Genomic DNA, 13,725 nt, shown 5'->3' with positions numbered 1-13,725 from the left:
GCTCGCAGACATGTTAGCAGGAGAGGAGAATGCAGCGCACGGCCGGAACGCGGCGGCGCTCCGGGGAGACGGCGATGTGGTCGGTAAACGAAATAACGTCCGCCCCGGACGGTAAATCAATTACCGTCCACCCCAGGGTGCCTCGCAAGCGTCGGATCGAAATATCCCTGTTTGGGACTTCTTCTTCATGTCACGAGCCGGAGTCACGATTGGCGCTGACGAACTGCGGAAGGGAAGGACCCTTTCTTCTTCCTCGCTCAGCTGTGTGAGACGATGAGGCCTAGAGAGCTTTTTTTAAAAGGGGTCAAAAAAAACATTAAATTCGAAAAAGGGTGCCGATTTGAAAAATTTCGAAAAATGCGGGAGGCGTGGGGCCGGAGACCTCCCGCCCATCCAACGGGCGGGAGGCTCCAAATCTTTCTCCAGGCCCCTCCCGAGGGCCTCTTCGCAAATAAAAAACTTTTCTTATTCGCGAAGAGGTCCCTCCCGTGGTGGTAAAGACATCCCGCCCACCCAACGGGCGGGAGGTCGTTCGCGTCGCGCCGCAGCTGCGCACGGCACCTCTGACGCACGCCGTTTCCTGTTGGGAGAGCGGTCGCTGTCCTGGACTAGACTGCTGGTATGCTTTATTACTCTTGTGCAGCAGGTAACGATCTTTTTGGCTGCAAGGCATCCCGCCCAACGGGCGGGCGGGAGGTTAGTTTTTTTTAAAGTCAGGTTTAATTCGATCAGTTCTATTACTTGGCTGTTTTTATATGAAAGTGTGACAGGATCTTGTTTCTATTTCTTTTATATGCACAGGAAGAAAAGAAAAAAGTGGAAGGTAGACGGAGCTCAGTATGACAAAAGGTGAAGCTGTCAAATCCACACAGAGGAAAAAAGACACGCTTTTACAGAACAGTGACGGTCAGGCAGTACAGGTGAATGTGCGGCAGAGCCATGCATGCTCTACGGAGCTAGCTACCTAGACAGAGGAGATCGGAGCTAGCTACCTAGACAGAGGAGACCGCAGCAGCAGCCGTGACAGGGATTATGAGCGCAGCAGCAGCTACGCGGAACCTCCCACCCGCCCAACAAGCGGGAGGTGCGGGGCCTAAGCATCCCGCCCGTTGGGCGGGCGGGATACCCCGCGTCAGGGATGTCTTCGCGAATAAGAAAAGTTTCTTATTCACGAAGAGACCCTCGGGAGGGGCTAAAAAAAGATTTGTCACCTCCCGCCCGTTGGATGGGCGGGAGGTTTCCGGCCCCACGCCTCCCGCCCGTTGGTCGGGCGGGAGGTACCCCTTTTTAGAAAATTTTCAAATCGGCACCCCTTTTTCGAATTTAATTTTTTTTAAACCCCTTTTTAAAAAAAATTCAGGCCTAGATCGGATTCGGCCCACTTTGGCCAGCCCATCTCGCTAGCATTAAAGAGGGCTTGCGCGGGCCAAATTCGTGCCCATGACAGAAAAGCACCCGGCCTAGACGAGTCCGGACTCCGGAGCCCGCCCCGGACTTGGCGTGGCGCCGCAGAGTCGCGCGCACCGCCGGCGGATGGCCGAGCTCTCGCCGTTTCCCGTTCCTCCGCCCTCGCCGCCTTGCCCTCCAGCCAAGCGCTTCACCTCCCCACGTCCCCGTCCACCGCTTCTCCTTCCCGGAGCCCCCGTAACCTCGCAAAACTGCCGCGCCGGCGCGTCGGCCCGGTAAACAAACCACCCCCCCCCCCCCCCGCCAATTTCCACTCCGCTCGCGCTCCCCGCCTCGCCATCTCGAATCCGCGCGACGCGCCCCCTGAGCCGCCGAGAAGATGCCGCGGCTGACGCCGGCGGACGCGACCCTGATCCTGGACCACGCCCTGGGCGACCCCAAGGTCCCCGCCGCCGCCGTCCACGCGCTCCTCGCCGCGCTCCCCTTCCCCTCCGACCCGACCCCGCGCCTCCGCCGCGCCGTCCTCCTCCGCCGCCTCGCCGCCGACCCGGTCTCCGCCTCCGCGCTCGACTCGCTCCACCTCCTCGCCTCGCTCCCCGCCTCCCCATCCCCGTCACCGCCCCCCATCGCATCCGCCCACATCGCCGTCGCGGGCTTCCTCGCGGCGTCCGCGCCCGACTTCGATGCCGCCGCCGCGGCGCTCTTCGTGCGCCCCGACGGCCGCGCGCGCCGCGCGGTCAGCGAGGGAGGGTCCCCCGCGCTCGCCTCCGACGACGCCGTCGCCGCGGTGGACCAATTCGAGGCCGCCGTCGGGAACTCGTTCTCGCAGGTCGTGCTCAGGAGCCTGTGGGGCGACCGAGCCGCAGCGGAGGAGCGGGTCAGGGAGCTCCTCGCCGCCGAGTGGGCCGCGATCGGACCGTCGCTGCTGGAGGTGGCGGCGGAGCGGATCGTCGGGGATGGGTCCATCCAGACATGGCGTGACGCGAAGGAGGCCACCCGCGCCAAGTTCCGTGTGCTAGGTGAGGCTCTTTTTTTCTGGCAATGCAGCTAATTCAAACCAAGCATAAGGTTTGATGTGTTATACTGGTTTTTTAATTCATGTAGATTGTTCTCTGTGCCAAAGGGAGCTCGGAAAGATATCATTATTTTGTCGATTAGAAGTAATGTGGATGCAACGGAAAGTTAAAATATAAGCATCTGCTCTTTGTAATGTCGTGAAGCACATTAGGCGACAATTCCATCTTATGGCTCTATTTTACTGGTGTCAGATGTCACATTGTAGCTCCATGAGTCAAATCGTTCCATCCTGGGCCTCTGATTGACCTACCATTTATGTTCCAAGTAAAGCTTGTTTTATCTGTGGTCTGCTATAGTTCAGGAAAGTAGGTCCAAGCATGTGTATATCTCTTTTGAGTAATTGAAAATAGGAACTATGAGTAAGAAAGTAGCAGTTTATTTATCATGGTCTGGAAATCTATCTGGCTTAACTTTTGTCTTTCTAAATACCCAGAGGCGAATCTGGTATTCTGGTCCCTTGACTGGATTTGCAATTTACTAGTTGTGCTCTTCTGCTAGTTATTGTTTATGCAAGATTGAGCTACATTATTTTAATCATGTTACTATTGAATTTGCTACTTCCAATGGTTTTGCTCTGTCTATGTTTCTAGTTGATTGTGATTTTATGGCACACTCGGTATAAAAGTTTGGGTTTCCTTTCTTTTGGGCCAGCTCAAGGTCTTCAAATACATCATTCTCATATACATGAGACTATTTTATGCATAAGGCCATGACCATCTAGTCTATAAAATTGATTATGTATATAATGGAACTTGCAGCTGGGGAAGAAAAAGCACGTGAAATTTTGGGCAAACTTGAAGAATCTACCTCTCGTGTAAATCTGATTTCGACACCAGAATTTTCCAGGGTGGTGGATGCTCTTAAAACAAGCTGTGCAGAGCTTCACAGTGTAGTTGAGGATCCACTTCCAGCTGCAAAGGCAGCTGCAGATGAGGTGTTGGCTACAAGGGTGGATAGGGCAGTTAATTTAAATGCTGAAACTGGCCAGCCAGCAGCTTGTGGCACTGCAGGCCCAAGCGCGCTTCATGAAAAGAACAATGGTACAAATAAAGGCACACCTCCCAGCCTTATGGATTGGAACCCAACGGCACAGACCTTTCAGGTAAGCCCCCCATCCCCAGCCATCTCCTCCCTCTGTGTGACATGCCATTTTTTGAAAACTGTCAATATCGCGCTTGCTATGATAGTATGATCATTAAATTAAATTTGGGATTATTCTAGCTTGCCTTGTTATTATTGTAATTTGAAGAACCTACATGATGTCAGCACCTTTGTCATGTCATCTCAATATTTTGCATTAAACATCAGTGCATACTTACCTTTGATTGAATTTTCAATATATATTGTTCTTTATGCTACTAAGTTTCTACTACAGTGTACTGCCTACTTCTGTTGTGCTTTCTGCAAAATCTGATCATATTTTGATATTATGAAATATCTGGACAGTATATGCTTTCTTGTATAAGATGCTCTGACCATGACAAGAAGTGATGAAATGAATTTGCAAAGTCTAATTATTGGTCAAATTTGTTCTGCTAGGTGATACAATCTGCATTCATGAGGTAGCTATTGGAATTATGAATAATGAGTCATTGACAATCATTACTAGAGTCCGCAAGCGCCTAGGTCGGACTGTGTTCATATCATAACTTAAGTTTACTGCAGTCTGGTTTAAATTGCATGCAACTTAAAGGTCTGGCTCGCAGAAGTTCAGAACCCTTTTTTTGTTAGCCTGTAGGATACTTTATAGCAATGTAGCATGTAACTATAAAAACATTAGATACTGGTCATGTCGCTAAAAAGAATCCGCTTGTTTGCAGTGGGAGGAGTCGCCTGATCCTGAGGGTTCAGAACCAGCGTTACGTAGACCGCACTTGCCTAGCCCTAGGAGAATACCAGTTTCTCCTTTGCCACCGGCAGAAAACAAAAATAAGCGTAGAAGGGCAAGGAAGTGGTGCTTGTTAGAAGAAGAAACACTAAGAAAGGGTGTTGAACTGTATGTGATTTTGTCTTGCTGTTTGAAGATATTTAGCTTTATTGTTATATACACTGTTGTTTAAATCATGTTTAGGCAGTTTCCGCCACTTTATTGTATGATGCTCATTGCCGCATTCCAACTATTTCATGTGCAGGTATGGTAGCGGTAATTGGAAGGACATTCTGAGTAACAACCCTGATGTTTTTATCGGCAGAACTCCAGTAAGTACATACGCTACACTGAAGTTGCTCGGTTGCTAATCTACCATGAACTGTTTAACTGATTGCATATTGTAGGTGGACTTGAAGGATAAGTGGAGGAACATGATGAGGTAGTGGATAACCTTTTATCTGGACAAGGTAATGGAGCCTTTGTTTATTCCGGCTGAAGTAACCTCACACGTTCTGGCGGTTTGCTGTGGTAAAGTAGAAAGCCTTTAACCATTTTGTGACGGCACTAATGTAGCGCCAGATTTCTGCCGCTGTGCTGATCCCCACCTAACCTGTAGCAAATGCTCACCGAATATCTGCTTCACTGAAGGGTTGTATTGAACTTGTGTGTATAGCATGCTGCTTGTGTGTACGAATGCTTCTGTACCGTCGAAGTACACTGTACGTGTAATCTTTTGCATACATGCTTTATGCTCCCCTGATGGAAAAGAAGCGTGGTGGTGGGCCGGCCTGTGCTGCTGTTTTGCTGCCAGTAAGGGAGGACCCAAAATGAGCCGGCCTGTGGGCTTAGCAGGAGAGGGCGCACGCGCGTGGGCGACATATACGCCGCGGTTGACAAAGTCCCAGTACTGTTCGAGGACCGAAACTCGCCCATCTCTATGGGCCAAGCCCAATTAATATCTGGAAAGTCCAATACGGACTAAAACATCCTACGGGCTAAAAGTGCGCTCGGCCCACGAAATCCTTGCCGCCGCTCCCCAGGAAAAATCCTCGCCCCGGCGAGGCGGCGTACCACCCTCACCCGCTCCGGCACAGTTCTCTCCGCAGCAGCAGGAGCCGCCGCCAGCAGCTTCCTCTTCAAGTTTCAAGCCCAGTGCTCATAGACCCTGACGCCATGCCGCCCCCGCCTTGTTCTTCGGCTCCTTCCCGTCTGCTTCCCAGCCTCACCCTCTGCTCCAGGCGAACCGTCGCAGCCGCTTCCTCGCCAGCGCCGGCAGGAGAGCCCGGCCGCCGCCCCTTGCGGTACGCCGTCCTCGGCGCGGGTTTCGCGGGTCTCTCCGTCGCGTGGCACCTCCTCAAGGTCACCCTCCCCTCCACGCCTCCGCTTCCCCCTTTCTGTTCTCTCCCCCTTTGTGCTGTTACAAGCAGAATCGGTTGAAGCGATGCCGGTGTCGATTTCAGCATAGCCCGAGGGATTCCCGCGTGTCGGTGGACATCTACGACGATAACGGGGTCGGGGGAGGCGCGTCGGGCGTCTCGGGAGGGCTTCTCCATCCCTACTCACCTAAAGGTCTGCCTCTCCATCATCTCAAACATAGCGGTTTAAAATCATTGGTTTCGTACCCTGCTTATGCAACTCGGCGAATGATTTGGCACCCAGTATCCAGCTTAATTCAGATTCGTCACGTGTATGAATTCTTCGTTAACTGCAGTGAAACTTCTCTGGAGGGGTGCTGAGTTCTGGAAAGAGAGCATGGGTCTCCTCCGAATCGCGGAGCAAGCAAATGGAACAGCCAGATCAGATACGACTAGTCAAGACGAGAGCCTTATCTGGAGAAGGTAATCTTTTCATCTCAGTAGCTACTAATCTATAGTCCTTACTTGTCTCCTTCTGCTCTATGTTTAAAACGAGCCTGGGACTGAGCAGGGGGATTGTGCGACCACCTACGACTGAGAAGGCCGCTGACATATTGCTGGAGGTACTGCTGAACTAAGATTACGCAGATGCGCTCTCAGGTGCTGCTTTTGTGTTTTTGGTGCACCATTTTAATTGCTTCGACCTATTCAAAATAGAATGCTCAGAGTTGCCTCGAGAGTTGCAGCCTTCAAGTGCTTGATTCTGATGCCGCGCAGCGCCTGATCCCTGGGTTGTGTGTTCCATTTGACTTTGCAGTCTATATGCCACTGGCACTGAACATCAACCCTAAGAAATATTTACAGGTGCTTGATTTCTTCTTGCTTTGTCTTGGTTTCACTTGTTTCGCCATCCTCTGTACTTGATAAGCTGGTCTATGTGTTTGTACAGGCACTGTTCTCAGCATGCCAAAATCTGACAAATGAAGCATCCTCATTACCAAGTGAGCAGAAAGACTTCAAGCTTTACAAGCAACATGTTGATAATCTACACCAATTGGCAGGTGATTATGATTCGGTGATCATCTGCCTTGGGGCCAAAGCTTGCTCACTTCCTGAACTTGCAAATAAGTTGCCTCTTAGAACCTGTAGAGGAGTTATCGCTGAATTCCAGTTGCCATCAGATACAGTGTAAGTAGGTTCTGTGTACTGAAAGTCATTACAGGATAAGTATGAAAAATCTGACTGATGCACTTACTTCCTGCAGAGAAGAATATGGCAACCAAAGCCCTTCAATATTATCTGATGCATGGATGGCATTCCAAGGTCCCCGCACAGTTTCAATTGGGTCAACTTGGCAATGGAAGTCTGAGAACTACTCTTCAACTGTATCTGATGAAGAAGCTCTTACTGCAAAGAATGAACTGCTCCCAAAAGCTTCTGGCGTTTATCCAGGAATAAGTAAATGGGACTTTGTGCACGCGAGGGCTGGGATACGAGCCATGCCTCCACTAACAGCAAATGGATCATTACCACTTTTGGGTTGTTTAGATGGAATGATAGGCAAGAAGAGCAACTGTAATTTTTGGCTAGTTGGTGGGCTTGGTGCAAGAGGCCTTCTGTATCATGGTTTGGTTGGGAAGCTGACTGCTAAAGCTGCTATTTCCTGTGACGAAAACATAATACCATCTGAGTTCACTTCCTGGAAGGTGATGAAGCCTTCGCAATGAATAACTTTATGTCTTTATGCAGTTCAAACTTGAAGCATGCTCTGCTTTATCGGGGATATTCGTCTGAAGAATATCCTTGAAACTTGTAGAAGCCCAAGGACATCGGTACTATCCTAATGCAGTGACTATGACTGCATATTGAAACCTTCCAATCGGCCCACGGTCATGCTACAGACACAGTAAGTAAGCTCAGGTTCTGCTTCAGATGTCTGAGCTAACTGTTCTAAGAATTGGGCCAGTTCTTATGTTTTCGATGGTGAACTAAAATGTCAGTGCTGAAGCTTGGTTGAGCTGCAAGCCATTTTGTCCCTGGAAAGCATTGGTTAGGCGTTCAAAAGGTCCGTTGACACATTTGCCTAGAGTTTTTCAGATTACTCTCGAATTGCTTTGCGTTCCTTTCCCTAATTTTCTCCTGTGTTCCATACAGTTTGTTAGTGGGATCGTCTCTTCTGCAAACCTCTCAAAGGTTATGAATTTTGCCTGAATAGAGTATTTCATATCAATAAAGTATTCTGGCATTCACTAACCAGTTCTGTCCCATTTACCATGTTTGCTGTGGTGGAGTTCTAATGGTCTCAAGGATTTGGAATTGTAGGAAATGTTTTGAAAATTTTGAGATTAGCCATGCCTGGACTAATAGTATACTTCCATTACTCATATGTAAAAGTCTGTGAACCAAAAAAAAAAATCTGAAAAGATGATAGATACTCCAGTACAATTAGTTATATCGTATATGGACGTTACACCCTCACCATTCCCGTACCGTTGTATAGTGTATAGCTGTACAGAATTAAGGACACAACAATACTCCGTAGGTACATATTTACTTTGATCAGACCCAAAATCGGATACACCAGTTTCACAAACCAACCTCTTGCCGCTCGAAACCCACCCAAACATAAGTACACCTAAGGAAACGAATAACACAGGACGCCCTCTCCGGCCGCTGCCGCCGCCGCCGCCGCTGCCGCTGCAGGCATCAAGAAGACCGGCGGCGAGATCAGAGGCTGGAGAGGTGGTTAGCTTGCCGCCGGCCAGCGAGGAGATGGGAGCTGCGTACCTTGCGACCTCGGCACGCTTGGTGGCCTTGCTCGGCGAGCTCGGAGTGCTCGTCCTTGCTGCCGAGAAGGTTGGATCGGAGGAGGTTGCAGGCTGGTTCAGGCCGTGGATGGAGTGTCCTCTGGTCTTCCGCCCACCGTCCGTGCCTCGCGCTCGCCGCCCTTGCCCTAGTCCTCCTAGTTCGTGCACGCCCTCCGCGCGAGACAAGCACCCGGAAATGTTTCACTGGAGACGACAGCAGCAGCAAGCAGGCAGCCGATCAAGGTCGATGCATGGCATGGCATCTCGAGATCAATCAAGGTGACAACGCATGGCAGCAATGGAGGAGGGTTTGGAGTTCTTGCCTTGTTCCGGTCGTTGCTGCAGCCCTTGTCTCTGAGCACAGAGCGGATCATGAACTTGAGCACGTCGAGCGGGATGTAGGTGACGAGGCTGAACACCCAGATGGCTCCGCCCCACGCCCAGCCGATCCCCTGGATGCGGCAGAACTCCCAGTCGGCGTACACGGCGATGGACGTCGCCACCAGCTGGGCGGCGAAGAAGGCGAAGAGCAGAAGGTAGCCCGGCCGCTCCACGAAGGACCAGCTCCGGGACCGCGTCACGAAGATGAGTGCCTGGCTGATGATGCTCACCTGGAGGTAGAGCGCCGACATGAGCTCCCTGTCGTTCTCCTTGATGGACGTCACGCCGAACACGTCCGTGAAGAAGTCGGTGTCGTGCGCGAGGTAGAAGAAGAAGGCGGTGACGAGGGCCATGTAGGTACCGAGCACGATGCCGGTGGCGAAGATCTCGTCGAGCTTCCACGAGTCCGGTTTAGGCGACGGCTTCACGCGGTCCTTGGAGATGGTCATGATGGTGCCGTCGTTGAGGATGGCGATGATGAGCACCATGAACGGCGCGAAGTCGAACTTCCAGATGAGCGCGATGAGGAGGAAGCCCAGCACGATGCGGATGGTGATGGACACGGCGTAGATGGTGTAGTTCTTCATGCGCTGGAAGATGGAGCGGCTCGTCAGCACGGCGCTCACGATCACGCTCAGCCCGGGCTCCGTCAGCACGATGTCCGACGCGCTCCGGGCTGCGTCCGTCGCGTCGTCCACGGCGATGCCGATGTCCGCCTTCTTCAGCGCCGGCGCGTCGTTCACGCCGTCGCCGGTCATGCCGCAGATGTGCTTCCGGTCCTGGAGCCGCTTCACGATCTCGTACTTGTGCTCCGGGAACACGCCGGCGAACCCGTCGGCCTTCTCGATGAGCTCGTCGATGGGCATGCCGTTCACCGTGCTGTTCTTGTCACCCAGGAGGGTCGTGGAGGGGTACATGTTGGTGCCCATACCGAGCCGGCGCCCAGTCTCCTTGCCGATGGCGAGCTGGTCGCCGGTGATCATCTTCACGTTCACGCCCAGGTGCAGCGCGCGGCGGATGGTCTCAGCGCTGTCGTGCCTCGGCGGGTCGAACAGCGGCAGGAGGCCGATGAACTGCCACGGCTCGCCGGCGCTATCCTTGTTCTTCTCCGGCACCTGCTGGTACGACACGCCGAGCGACCGGAGGCCGCGGTCGGCGTACCCGTCGATCAAGGCGTGGACCTTCTTCTCGGCCTCGGCGCCCATGTTGCAGAGCTCGATGATCTGCTCGGGAGCACCCTTGCTGACCCTATGCCAGTCGCCGTTGCCGTCGATGTAGGTGATGGCCGTGCGCTTCTCCACCGGGTTGAAGGGGAGGAAGTGGACCTCCTGGATGCCAGCGCGGGCCTCCTTGGGGTCGGCGAGCATGTTGACGATGCAGGTGTCGATGGCGTCCTGGTTCTCGACGCGAGAGGCCCTCGCGGCGTAGAGGAGCACCATTTCCTTGTCGACGCCCTTGGAGTACACCTCGATGAGGGACTTGTCGACGGTGAGCTTGTTGAGGGTGAGGGTGCCGGTCTTGTCGCTGCAGAGGATGTCCATGCCGGCCATCTCCTCGATGGCGGTCATGCGCTTGGTGATGGCCCCCTGCTGCGACAGGCGGTGGGAGCCGATGGCCATGGTGACGGAGAGCACGGTGGGCATGGCGATGGGGATCCCGCCGATGAGCAGCACGAGGAGGTTGTCGATGCCGTCGCGGTACGCGCGGTGCTGGATCGGGTACATGACGACGACCTCGACCAGCATGCCGGCGGCGATGGAGATGATGCAGAAGTTGCCGATGGCCGTGAGCACCTGCTGGAAGTGTCCGACGTTGTTGGTGCTGTCGACGAGGTGCGCCGCCTTGCCGAAGAAGGTGTGCACGCCGGTGGCGATGACGACGGCCTCGATCTCGCCCTGCTTCACCGTGGACCCGGAGAACACCTCCTGCCCGGGGTGCTTGTTCACCGGCAGCGACTCGCCGGTGAGCGCGGACTGGTCGATCTTGAGCGGGTCGCCCTCGAGCAGCCTCGCGTCGGCGGGGATGATGTCTCCGAGCTTGATGCTGATGATGTCGCCGGGCACCAGGATCGACGCGTCCTGCTCCTCCCACCTGCCGTCCCTCAGCAGCTTGGTCTTGGGCGCCAGCCCCGCCATGAGCGCCGCCGCGGCGTCCCCGGCGTTGGCCTCCTCGATGTAGCTGATGGTGGAGTTGATGATGAGCAGCGAGACGATCCCGACGAAGTCCTGCCAGTCGGGGGGCTTGCCGCCGCCGTTGGCGAGCACGATGGCCATGATGGCCGCCATCTCCATGACCCAGGACAGCGGGTTCCACATGAAGCTGAGGAACTTGAGCAGCTTGCTCTCCTTCTTCTCCTCCAGCTTGTTGGGGCCGAACGCCTTGAGCCGGCCCTCCCCCTCCGCGCTGGAGAGCCCCTTGCGGTCGCACTTGAGCGTCTTGAACACCTCCTCCACCGGCATCTTCGACTGCAAAAATTCCCAAAAGCCATGAGACGCGAGTGCTGCGTGCGTGGCGGCGCCGGTAGAGCGCCGCGCCGCCGCCGCCGCGGCGTGTGCGTACCAGATCGACGTTGCCATTGCGGACGTCCTCCGGGGAGATGGACGCCATGGCTGCTTCTTTTTCCTCCTTTCTTTTATTGAAGGGGTGGGCGTGCGGCGGAGCTAGCCTCTAGCCAGCGGAGCGGCACGCCGTCCGGCCGGTCGCGAGCTCGCCGCGCCGGGCGCGGAGGTCTTCGGGGCGCACGGAGGGAGGGAGGGGCACGCACCGGCTGCCTGCCTCTGCCGCTCTCTCCGCGTGGATGGACGAAGACGGCGATGGCCGTGGCGCGGGCGCGGCCGTCTTATAAGGCGCGGCGAGCGCGGGCGGTTGCCCCCGCGACGCCGAGCTCTTGGCTGTCCGGCCTTCGTGGGGCGCCTCTGGTTCCGTGCGCTGGCCCTGCATGGAACTCGACTTCAAGCGTATGAACTGCATGCGATTCTACAAGTAGACATATATAGAAGATCGAGCTAACGGAGAAATAGCTATTCACACGCTCGAAGCTGCTGAATTGCGTGCAGTTCAGATTATGTGCTACAAACCACGGTTCGTAAATGAACAATATACGCAGTTAAAGTTTTATTCGAATCGGTTTTCTGTAAATAGAGTAAAATTACAAAAAAAATTACAAGTTTTCCCTATAAATACACCAGAAATTGGTAGCTAGAGAATATGTGGTTGTCCAAAACAACACGAAGTAGTACTTTTTAAATTGCTACAAAAATTTTACCTACCTCGTAGCATTTTCAAGAGCAACTACAACGGACCCTAAAATCCTGCTCCGAATTTAGAGACACGTGTAAAAAAAGGAACTCCAGTAGACCACCACTTCGGCCCTAGGACAGGGAGCCCTTAAAATCCTCATCCCCAAACCTTGGGGGTCTCTAGGAGCGAGCCCTATATCCATAGGTGGAGAGCAGCAGATGGGCTCTTGATGGCGGGCTATAGCACCCCAACGAAGGTGCGTAAGCTGAAGACTTACAGGAGACGAGGGAGAGGGAAGGAGGTCACCGCAGTCCGCAGGAGGGAGAGAGAGGTTCCAATCGCCAGCCCCCAGCACTTAAGCCTGGAAATAAACAGGCCACCTCAATAGCTCATTAGCCTCGCTGGGCAATGTGAGATCTGAGAGATGTTAGACCAACAACTGCTTCGCTGCTCGCTCATCCGATCCCCAAAGTCCATCGACGAAGCTCTGGCATCCAGGCTCCGATCTTTACATCTTTAATCTTTACCTCTCTAAATAGATGGCACTTCACAACCTTTTCTGGGTAAAGTGCTATGGAACAGAGGAAGGTTTAACACGACAACTTCTACAGTTCTACCCTCGCAAGAATAGTCCCCATTACAGAAAAATAGGTAAAGAAAAAACAGTGAAGCACATTTGAAATTCAGAACTCAACACAAGTCAACTGCAGCCCCGCTGCCAATAAGCACCGGGACCTGATTGTTATTCATGCGGTTGGCCAGATGCAGTTCAGGACTTCAGATTGTGAACTGATCACTGGACAAATACAGTGCCGGTAAATATCTTTGCAGAATTACACCACAGTTCAAGTGAGCACCAGCACCTCAACCAGTTCACAGCATTTTTTTGGAAACTCAAAACGGATAGCTCCAAGAACCATTCAAGTAATTCAGAAGTATGTGCCTTAACAATTAACCTAAATTATAGCACAGAAAGCTAGACACATTAAATTTCACAAATCCTTTCATATCACCCAATCGTTGCACAGCAATTCCCATCTGAAACGCTATGCATACTTCACAACAGCATGTTCATGTAACAAGTTTATACACTTCAAGCGAACAACTCAAATTTGACGAGATTGTCATCTAACTATACCCACTATACAAATACCAAACAATAAATTTATCCACAAGGAACCTCAATGGATGCTGATGGCCATGATATCATGATCTGAGTAAAACCCTAATTGATTAGGAGCACAAGAAGTCTATCACTACATGAAATACACCAATTCTAATGCAATTGGGACTAACAGTGGGAACTATCTGCTCACCATGGTTTACACTAGCTAGGGTTTGATAGCGAAAGGCAACAGTGCTCTAATTGCTCTGAATACTAATCCCCATGCCTACAGCATGCCACTAAATACAAACATCTAACTGACACTAACTAGCAGATCAAATGCACTACAAGATCATGAGCAAACGAACTTGGATTGTAGACGACTGTTAAAATCATAGCAATTAAGCTGTAGACAACCGTTGAGCCATCAATGAACTAGCATCTACACGACAAGAAAATCACAATACTGAAATGGCAAAAAAG

At 52.6% G+C, this 13,725-nt stretch overlaps 3 protein-coding genes across 5 annotated transcripts; 2 read left to right on the top strand and 1 right to left on the bottom strand.

Moving 5' to 3' along the window:
• The first annotated feature begins 1,470 nt into the window (after window positions 1-1,470).
• Window positions 1,471-5,083, top strand: LOC112888859. 2 transcript variants are annotated; one of them, XM_025955222.1, is made up of 5 exons: window positions 1,471-2,426; window positions 3,243-3,586; window positions 4,305-4,480; window positions 4,617-4,683; window positions 4,759-5,083. In XM_025955222.1, the coding sequence occupies exons 1-5, from the start codon at window positions 1,787-1,789 to the stop codon at window positions 4,795-4,797; spliced, it is 1,266 nt and encodes a 421-aa protein (XP_025811007.1). In that variant the 5' UTR covers window positions 1,471-1,786; the 3' UTR covers window positions 4,798-5,083. The 2 variants fall into 2 exon arrangements, 1 of the variants encoding a protein (XP_025811007.1); XR_003227950.1 differs by lacking the exon at window positions 4,305-4,480.
• A 138-nt stretch (window positions 5,084-5,221) lies between these two features.
• On the top strand, window positions 5,222-7,962 carry LOC112888858. 2 transcript variants are annotated; one of them, XR_003227949.1, is made up of 8 exons: window positions 5,222-5,713; window positions 5,815-5,923; window positions 6,066-6,192; window positions 6,281-6,332; window positions 6,427-6,573; window positions 6,659-6,897; window positions 6,974-7,615; window positions 7,710-7,962. XR_003227949.1 is itself a non-coding variant. In XM_025955221.1 (7 exons), the coding sequence occupies exons 1-7, from the start codon at window positions 5,528-5,530 to the stop codon at window positions 7,434-7,436; spliced, it is 1,323 nt and encodes a 440-aa protein (XP_025811006.1). In that variant the 5' UTR covers window positions 5,222-5,527; the 3' UTR covers window positions 7,437-7,962. The 2 variants fall into 2 exon arrangements, 1 of the variants encoding a protein (XP_025811006.1); XM_025955221.1 differs by having other exon boundaries at window positions 6,974-7,962.
• Window positions 7,545-11,356, bottom strand: LOC112888857 (ATPase 6, plasma membrane-type-like). Its single transcript, XM_025955220.1, has 2 exons — window positions 8,910-11,356; window positions 7,545-7,581 (listed from the first exon to the last, which is right to left on the bottom strand). Exons 1-2 carry the CDS (start codon window positions 11,354-11,356, stop codon window positions 7,545-7,547), a joined length of 2,484 nt encoding a protein of 827 aa, XP_025811005.1.
• Window positions 11,357-13,725: the final 2,369 nt, after the last annotated feature.

This window comes from Panicum hallii, chromosome 4, assembly GCF_002211085.1.
Source record: "Panicum hallii strain FIL2 chromosome 4, PHallii_v3.1, whole genome shotgun sequence".
NCBI lineage: Eukaryota > Viridiplantae > Streptophyta > Magnoliopsida > Poales > Poaceae > Panicum > Panicum hallii.
The sequence above is the reverse complement of the archived record's forward strand: the minus strand, read 5'-3'. Positions and strand labels throughout refer to the sequence as shown.

Excerpts from the sequence above, each read along its gene's own strand:
- LOC112888858 (XM_025955221.1), top strand. The coding sequence starts at position 5,528 with ATGCCGCCCCCGCCTTGTTCTTCGGCTCCTTCCCGTCTGCTTCCCAGC. Across the intron at positions 6,193-6,280 it reads GAGAGCCTTATCTGGAGAAG|GGGGATTGTGCGACCACCTA; the intron begins GTAATCTTTTCA and ends GGGACTGAGCAG. Across the intron at positions 6,898-6,973 it reads CAGTTGCCATCAGATACAGT|AGAAGAATATGGCAACCAAA; the intron begins GTAAGTAGGTTC and ends TACTTCCTGCAG.
- LOC112888857 (XM_025955220.1), bottom strand. The coding sequence starts at position 11,356 with ATGCCGGTGGAGGAGGTGTTCAAGACGCTCAAGTGCGACCGCAAGGGG. Across the intron at positions 7,582-8,909 it reads AGCCTCGTCACCTACATCCC|GTTTCAATATGCAGTCATAG; the intron begins GCTCGACGTGCT and ends GCCGATTGGAAG.
- LOC112888859 (XM_025955222.1), top strand. The coding sequence starts at position 1,787 with ATGCCGCGGCTGACGCCGGCGGACGCGACCCTGATCCTGGACCACGCC. Across the intron at positions 3,587-4,304 it reads CAACGGCACAGACCTTTCAG|TGGGAGGAGTCGCCTGATCC; the intron begins GTAAGCCCCCCA and ends GCTTGTTTGCAG. Across the intron at positions 4,481-4,616 it reads CTAAGAAAGGGTGTTGAACT|GTATGGTAGCGGTAATTGGA; the intron begins GTATGTGATTTT and ends TTTCATGTGCAG.